The sequence below is a fragment of the Elephas maximus genome, chromosome 21, assembly GCF_024166365.1.
Source record: "Elephas maximus indicus isolate mEleMax1 chromosome 21, mEleMax1 primary haplotype, whole genome shotgun sequence".
NCBI classification, from domain to species: domain Eukaryota; kingdom Metazoa; phylum Chordata; class Mammalia; order Proboscidea; family Elephantidae; genus Elephas; species Elephas maximus.
In genome coordinates this window covers 16,561,035-16,569,639 of record NC_064839.1, presented here as the reverse complement: position 1 = coordinate 16,569,639, position 8,605 = coordinate 16,561,035, and the positions used below count along the sequence as shown (strand labels likewise).

General features: G+C 52.4%; 1 protein-coding gene across 2 annotated transcripts in view; it reads right to left on the bottom strand.

The window, feature by feature from the left end:
- Positions 1–1,517: 1,517 nt before the first annotated feature.
- The window catches only part of WTIP (WT1 interacting protein), a 33,657-nt gene continuing 26,569 nt past the window's right edge, over positions 1,518–8,605 (bottom strand). The window contains exons 8-9 of one of the 2 annotated variants that reach the window (XM_049863713.1): positions 8,325–8,393; positions 1,518–5,318 (exon numbers count right to left, since the gene is read on the bottom strand). In XM_049863713.1, coding sequence (XP_049719670.1) covers positions 5,178–5,318; positions 8,325–8,393 — 210 coding nt within the window. In that variant the 3' untranslated portion in view covers positions 1,518–5,177. The remainder of the gene's footprint in view (positions 5,319–8,324; positions 8,394–8,605) is intronic. The other variant, XM_049863715.1, reaches the window with a different exon arrangement.

The window sequence follows — 8,605 nt, the reverse complement described above, 5'->3', positions numbered from 1 at the left end:
AGATACTTCCCGATGTCTCTGTCTCCAGATAACAGAGATTTGATGGGTACCTGTTGCCTTGGACCGGTCCTGTTACCCCAGGAGACATCGCTGTATAAACTTCCTCATATTAGTGGGTCAGAAAGAGCTTCCCCACCCTACCTCAGGCCATATGGTCTCTCCCATCTTCCAGACACCCTCTCCCACCCAGTCCTGTCCAAGCAGTCCCCCACAGTCACCCAAAATATGTATATACATACCCCTCTCCCAGCCAAGTCCCACCACACCCACTGAGGGTGCATGCATACCTGATACCCACACACCACAGGGGCAGGTCCTCTTGAGCTGGATGGAAGATCGCTGGCGCCATGGGTGCTCCTCCTACTCCCAGAGCTGTCCTCAAATCCAAACTCAAGACTGTCCTGGAGGCCCACAGGTCAGAGCCTACTCCTACCTCTGCAGCTGCCTCAGGCCCCACAACTCCCAGGTGTGTACCTAAAGTCTTGCTGACTGCCTGGCTAGTTTGTGGCTGCCAGACACTTAAAATGCATGACCCAATTTTTGATCAAAGGAAGGAATCGCTTCTTGGCATCTAGTAACAATGAGCCCATAGAGCTGGAAGCCAGCCTCAGGGTTGGGGATAGCGGTGGGGGTGGGAGGAGATGGTGGTGAGCACAGCTTTACTCCACTCTCAGCCCTGACTGCCACCTGGACTAGTCAGGCCTTGGCCCACACTGCTGTCCCGGCTTCTGCTGCTGTGGATTCCAGTGTCCACGCCCTCCCAGGTCCCATGAATCACTACCCTGACTCCTACGCCTCCCAGCCCCCTCCAGAGCAAGACCACATGAGTCATCCGAGGTTACCTGAAGTTCAGCAAGCTCTCATCTATGTTTTATGGCCAAAGAGGGGCAGAAAGCACTGACCAGGAAACAATCAGGGTTGGGGAGGTCAGCACCACCCCCTCCCACCCTGGGATCATGAGCACAGGACCCTCCAAGACACACACACACACACACACACACGATAGCCTTTGGTCACTTACAGGAGGTGGGCTTTCTCTATTTGTGGGGCTACTTAGGCTGAGAACCTATCCAAATGCTCCCCCACCACCTGGTCCTGGGGCACTGCGATCTTAGGAAGGAGCAGGGGACACCAGTCTCCCTCACTCTCACTAAATGAATTCAATCTCTCTCTACTGTGGCCCACCACTCTCTCCGTTTCTCATTCTCTCTCCCCCTTTATCCCTCTTGCTCACTCTGTCTCTCAATCTTTCTTTCAGCCTCAGTTTCCTCTCAATCTCTCTCAATGTCTCTCTCACAATCTCTCCCTCTTGCCATCTCTCCCTAACAATCTCTCTCATTCAACCTCTCTCACACAATGTTTCTCAGTCTCTTTCATCCTCTCTCCATGCCTCTCAGTCCCAGTGTCTCAGATCTCTTGTTCTTCTCGTGTCCCTCCCCACTCCATCTCTTCCCTTCCCCGTTCTCCCTCCGTCTCCCTCTCTCACCCATCTCAATCTCTCTCTCTCTCTCTCTCACACACACACACACACACACACACAGCAGTAGACCCAGCACTCAAGGCTCAAAGCCACTGGGCATGAGGACTGAACTGAAGCCCTTGGACGAAAGCACGCATCTATGCATACTGCATGGAATACAGACACCCACACTTGGACATGTGCATATGTATAGTATTTGCGCAAACCCGTTCCTGGCCCTTTATATTCCACCTGTGGCTCCTCCATTGGCAACTGGGACTAGAATTGGACATGTAAACCAATGTGCCGGGGGGGGGGTCAATAAGTTGAGACCCTAAAGGCCAGGGCAGGGTCTGGCTCTGACCATAGCCACTAGTCATACAGCAGGCACTGTGGAGACAAGGGTGAACAACCCAGACAGGACATGGCCTGGAAAGCTCACCACCTATGGGGGAGATAGACATCAAGAGAGCATCTACCCAGATACATAAAAGTACAACAGTGACCAAAGCCAGGTGAGAAGACACACTTGAAGGTGTGACCAGGGGCTAACATTTGGAGGAGGGTGAATATCCTAGGGGAAGGTGGGTTTGGCACCCAGGGTTGGAGCGTCATGGACAATTTACCTGGCTTGGAGTCTAGCTCTCACCTGCTTCCTCAGTCTCAACAACCATCAGGCCAACGTAATTCCTGAAAACAGGCTCAAAGATGGTGCTTTTGGAAAATGAGCAGGAGTCAGGAAGTCTGAGATGTAGTAGTAACTGATGTAATAATGTGATGTAATAACGAGGTACCTGACTCATTCATGTAGCTGAGATCTGACAGATTTGGCCAGCAATTAAATACTGGGCAGGGAGTGGCCCCAGGCCGTGGGAACTGCATGTGCAAAGGCTCTGTGGTAGGAGAGATAGTAGCAGTCACCAGTCTCAGCAAGAAAGTAGCGTGGAGCTCCAAAGCCCTGAGACAGAAGGTGAGGTCATTGTCCCAAAGGGTCATGCACTCCCTTGGCTCTGACCTTTGACGGAATTATGCCACATGGGCCCAAAGAGGGGCTCCATGCTGTGATGACTCAGTCCAGCTGGGTGGGAGGATCATGGTACGCATCAAGATGGGGCAGGTGTGGAGAGCAATCGTGATCCCCACGGATGGAAGGTCAGGGGCCTGCTCCACAGCAGACCCAGAGGAAAAGAAAAAGAAGGGCCGAGTTTGCAATGAAAAGAAGCCCAAGTTAAGGTAGGCATGAGATAGGAAGCCAAAGAGAGGAGAATCGGAAAAAAAGCTTTGTATTAATTGGTTAGGAAGCAAGGCAGTAAAGAGAAAGCCAGAAACTGAGTCTCCCATTCCTGGAGTGCACTTTCTGACCCCATCGGAATCATTTTCTCCAAGAAGCCGCCACCCATTCCTGTTGAAGGCTGCTTCTAATGAAACACGTAATTCTCAGTGGTTATTACAGTACCACTGTTTTCAGTACCTGATGAACTACAACCAGACTTCCCAGCCCACCAGTGGGCCACCCAGCTTCAGCCCTCAGCCCAGCTAGACCCCACTGGCTGCCACCTCTCCTGCTGTCCCCTCCTGTACATCCCATTAGACAGGCCTGGGGAACTGCTCTTATTCCCAGGGCCTCACTCCCCTGACTGGATGATCCTACAAGCAGTTAGAACCCATTTTTAATAGAGGGGGAGTTCCTGGGTGGTCCAAATGGTTAAAACACTTAGCTGCTAACTGAAAGGCTAGAGTTTCCAGTCCATCCAGAGAGGCCTCGTAAGAAAGGACGGGCAGTCCACGTCTGAAAAACCAGCCACTGAAAACCCTGTGAAGACAGTTCCCCTCTGACGCACTCGGGGTCACCATGATTAGACGTCGATTCAGTAGCAACCGGTACAGGTTCTAACGGAGGGCAGAAGGCAGCCCAGACGAAGCGGTTCAGGCTCTCACAGAACAAATGAACTCAAGTCAAAAGATTCCGTGAACACCACTGTGATGGTTTATGAACGGGCCTCTCGCTGCAGGAGCCACCCACAAATGCAAACCCAGCTCACCAACGGAAAGTCCAAGCCTCCCAAAGCTGACATGTTTTACAGAGAAACTAATCCACATTTCCCCAATCTGTATTTCACCGGGTCACACAAACAAAACCCCACACTACTCTCTGAAGTCTGAAAGGCAGACACACATTTTGAGATTTTAGAGGAATTTATACAAAAATACTTCAACGACAAATGTTTTCACCACCTGAAAACTAGCCACGTGATATACACATCGGACACTGGTGAGTTTCCTGTAATTTTTTTTTTTTAAAGAAGTAACAACCTTGGCCTAGGCTCTTAGAAGAAAACTATATTCTTTTAAAGAAAATGAAAATATTCTCAAAGGCAAAACTTAATTTAAGTCAAATCATATCCTTTTGTTATGGAGTCAGATACAGTGTGCACAAACAGGTGTTTTCCCTGAAACCTGGGCAGGGCGCCCCCCCTCATGACCGCTCTTCACCGAGACCTGTGGCTGGAATCCTGAACCAGGAGGTTCTTTTCTGGTGAAGGATGGAGGGAGGAGGAGGGAAGCATTTTTCAAGCCAGGAGCCAGGGATGGGGAAAATAGAGCAGGATGTGTGGCTGAAAATAACCATTAAGAGTCCCCGGGCCAAACCTCACAGTGACCACAATGGCCACAGGCAGGGCACAGCCTTTGCAGACCCCACTTCCCACCCTCTCCTGTGGCTCCACCCCCCAAAAAAGCACCCTTCCCACCCACCAGCAGGCAAGGCATTTAGAAGACACACAAACACACGTGCCCTCTGCCAACTTCCGCCTTCCAGGCCACACCCTACCCTGCGGAGCCTTCTTGGAGGGGTCTCGGCCTCTTCTGAACCAGGGACATTGGTTCCAGGCCCAAGGCAGCCTGCTGTACCCCAGCGCCTCTGAGAGGCCAGTCCAGGCACCTGTACCCGAGGCCTTGGGGCACAGGGGGTCCCAGAAGGGAAAGCCAGTGATGGGGTGGAGTGGAAGGCAGCAGCCTGAGGAGGCACAGACGGTGAATAAATACAAGTAGCAGATGCTGCGGGGGGCCGGCCCCTACGGATGGGAGCTCGGTGGGGACTAGGGGATGTGGTGGGATGGAACCACGCATGGCAGCCCAGCCCACCCTGACAACACTCCAAGGCTAGCCTGCAGCCAACCAACCTGCCCCCTACCCCCAGTGGCATCACTAAGGTTGGTGTCACCCAGTGCAGTAACTCATGGTGTCACACACCCCCATGGACCACCTCCCGTTGCAGACCATGGAGAAAGGGCAGGGGCCACATAATCCCTGCAGGAAAGCCACTTGTAGGGGTCTCAAGGGAGTTAGCCATATGGCTGGAAAAGAAGCCAGGTGTACCCGTGGCCCACCCATGCACAATCTCCTGCTGCGTTAGCATCCTAGGTGGCAGGTGGGCTGACTGGTGGGCTCCGGGCACCCTGCCCAGCAGCAGGAGTGATGCTTCCGGCCAGTGAATCGTCCCAGCAGAGTAGTGCCAAAACACGACTGAAGCAGCATGGGCTTTCTGGAGCAGCTCATATCCCGCATAGTTTGGTCTTGGATGTATCTCTGGACCATGCAGTGTCACCACCTCTGACAGCGTCACCTGGTGTGGTCTGTACCCCCTCCTTGTGGCCCCCCAGTGACACCACTGCACCCCACTCCCAGACACAGCCCAGGTGGGGCTCCAGGCCCCTGCTCAGAGCTCCGTGACATGCACAGCAGGCGATGGAAGTGGGCCAGGCTGGAGGCGCCGCAGGTGGCAGCGGCGACACAGCAGGTGGCCCTCGAGCGGATAGCAGCGGTGTCCATCCTCGCCACTCAGCTGCAGCCCACAGTCCTGAGGAAGAACAAGCAGAAACCCAGCGTAAGGGGAGGGCACATCAGGGCACATAAGAAGTCATGGGGGAAGACTCGGGCTGTTACTCTTTGAGGGGGAGGACCCACGGGATTTGAGATGCTTCTTAGACGTCCAAGTGGAGACACTGAGAGAGGAGGTAGCTGAATACAAATCTGCAGTCTGGACAGAGGGCCCAGGGCACATGTGGATGTCAGCACACCGAAAGCTTCAAGGACAAAAGATTACTACATTTCCCAGGGAGGGAAGGTAACTGAAAAAGAGAAAATGACAAAGTGCCGAGCCTTGGAGCGTTCGTCAGACATTAAGAGATGGAAAGAAGGGGAAAAACTGAGCAAAGGAGCCTTTTGGGGAAAATGAAAGCAAAGAAAACCAAAAATGGGTGGTTGTAAGGGCAAAGTGAAGAAAGTATGTCACGGAGGAACAGGTCAGCTTGTGGGAAAGCTGAGTGGTCAGGAAGGTGACAACTGAGAACTGTCTGACGGATTCTGCCAGAAGGGATGTGGTGAACTTGGCAAGTGTGGGGCAAATTCCTGAGCAGAGAGGCCTCAAGAAATTGGGTAGACCGGAAGCAGACATCACATATACGAGGAGGATCCTACTTTGTGTCCCTTATCTTATCATTTTACCTTTGCAGTATTTTTTAATAGTTAATTTTCTCTGTTTGACAAGTGATTTTATCCTTATCTGACCTTTGTAAATAACTCACAGAAAGTGTGAAGGGCAGCCACAGAGGACATGTCATCAGAATCCCCGTGCACCTGGCGAGACCAGCTGGACAACTTTCCTTCCTTCCTTTGTTCCCGCGCTGCCCCTAGGTGGCTCTCTGGTCACACTCGCTGCCTCTGTGGCTGAAGCCTGCTTGCAGCTTTAACACTTGTTACCCAAAGATCCTGAGACCAGCCCCACCCCACTCATCACAGGTAACAGAGCTGGGCTGCCATATGGCATCGTGGCCTCATGTCCATCCACAGGTCACTGACTGAGCCCTGCTATTAACCGCTACACACCACAGAAGGGAGGGCAGAGGAGGCCTGGAGACCCCAGTTCCCATTCACTAGCCTCCCAGGGGGCCAGAGCACCTGGTCTCACAGCCCCCACGGTTGTGGCTCAGAAAGGCTCAGGCGAAGTCTGTCCAGGATGGGATTCCCTCAAGGAGTCTGTCTCCCTCTGTGGACCAGCTGCTAGCACCTGAGGCCATGCTCTTTAACTCTCAACATCACCATTTCACCAAGGCTCACGCTCAGCAATTGCAAGGGGAAGCTGCAGTCCCTAGGACGACACGATACCCTGAGAGCAAGCTAAGGGTTACTGATGCCCTGTTACCGAGTCTCCCATCCACTTGCCCTGTCCAAGGGGAACCATAGCCCCCTGCAGACCATGCCTGCTCCTGAGCCTTCTCCTCAGCCCAACAGGATTTCCCATCGGGCCCCTTGCCTCCTTCCCCATAGATCCATGATTCCTATTGAAGATTCCTCAGGGATGCACCCTCCTGCTCTTCCCTGGGGCTCTGTAATCAGAAAAGCCCCTCCTGGTTTTCTTCCTACTTCTTATTCACTCCTTCTCAGCCTCCCTTTGCAGTTGCTTTGCCTCTAGACATTCCTTAAATACTGGTGCTCCAAGGGCTACCCTGAGTCCCTGCCTCTTCCTCTACAAGTCTCCCTGGAAGATCTCCTTAATCCCCTGGCTTCAGCTGCCATCTATGTGTCATGGTGGGACTCCTGCTTCTGGCCCTGATTGGACTACAGGACTGGATTAGCCCACCCACCTTCAACAACTAAAAGTCAGAGGAAAATACACACACAAAACAATGATGTTCAGACAGCGGACAACAGACAAGGTTAGTGATCACCAAGAGAGAGGGAACAAATGAGGTGCGCCCAACGATCACCCTAACTTACTGCCTAGAGAGTTTCCAGGCTGCAAGAAACTTTACCGTCGGAGGAACCCGGAGCCCAGTGGTCTCCTTGAGTTGAGAAGTCAAGGCGACTAGAATTCACAGGGCAGGGTATCAGAGAGAAGAAAGCTATATGTCAATGACTCCTAAACTCCTATACCAGTAGTCCAGATTCTTTGGGCTCCAGAACATCTGCCTACTGGACATCTCTACTCGGATGTCTCCAGCTACTGAAAATGAGAGCATCTTAATCCCCTTCCTCCTCTCTCCCTGCCTCTCTCCTGGATTCCTGAAAGATGCCTCCCAACCCTCAAAACCCATATCCTTTTACTCAGCAAATCCACTCCCTTCTACTGCCTAACCAGCGCTTAAATCAATCCACTTCCCTGAGCCCAGGATCACAGCCTGACTCAGCCTATCACCCCGGCCAGAACACAGAGCTCTTACCACATCATGTCTTCAGGGAGCCCCCAAACCCTATGTCTTGTACCTCTGATTTATTCTCTGCATTGGCAGTGACTGCCCTTTCTAAAGCCCAAATCCAATCTGATCATCTCTGTCTTATTATTCTCCATTACCCTCAGGGTAAGTCCACACTCCATAGCTCATGTGGCCTTTTGTCACCAGCTCCTGCGACCCTGAACCACACACTTACCTTGGCACCTAAGCACATTCTGCTTTCACTGCCTGGGAATGCCCTTCTCCCTCTCTCAATGGCTAACTCTTATTCATCCTTCAACTCTTAGCTTGGCTATCACCTCCTTCAGAAAGTCTGCCCTGATTTTCCAAGGCTTCCTTAATAGGACCAATCACAGCGTGTGGGTATTTCCTGAATATTCATCTCTTCCATGCCAGTAGGGACTATCTTATTCTCCATTACATCCCCAGCACCCACACGCTGTAAACACTCAGCGAATATGTGACTGAATAAAAAACAGGGAGAAAGAAGAGGCTGACGGCAGGGGAAAGACAAGTAGAATGGGGTAGAAGCCATAAAAGAGGAGATGGGCCCACAGAACTCCTAGGGAGAAGGAGACCAGTGTGGGAGGCAGTCCTCCAGCCACCAGACTTCCAGGAGGACCCAGGCTCACCTCACAGTGATAACATTCCACGTGGTAGTCTCTGTCCATAGACACCACCCGGATGGTTGTCTCGCAGCCCTGGAGAGATAGGGTTTGTCAAGGCTGAGGAAGCTCTGCGTAGGAACACACCTACCCAACCTGCTGGTGTCTCAGTGGATGTGCACCCATGCCTGTATAAGCACTGACATGGTGGTTCTATGGGGGCTGGAAAAGACATCAGTGGGTCCCCGTGAATGGACGTGCACGTTCCTTGGGCACCCTCCCATAGCTGCAGCCAACAGCACGCACAG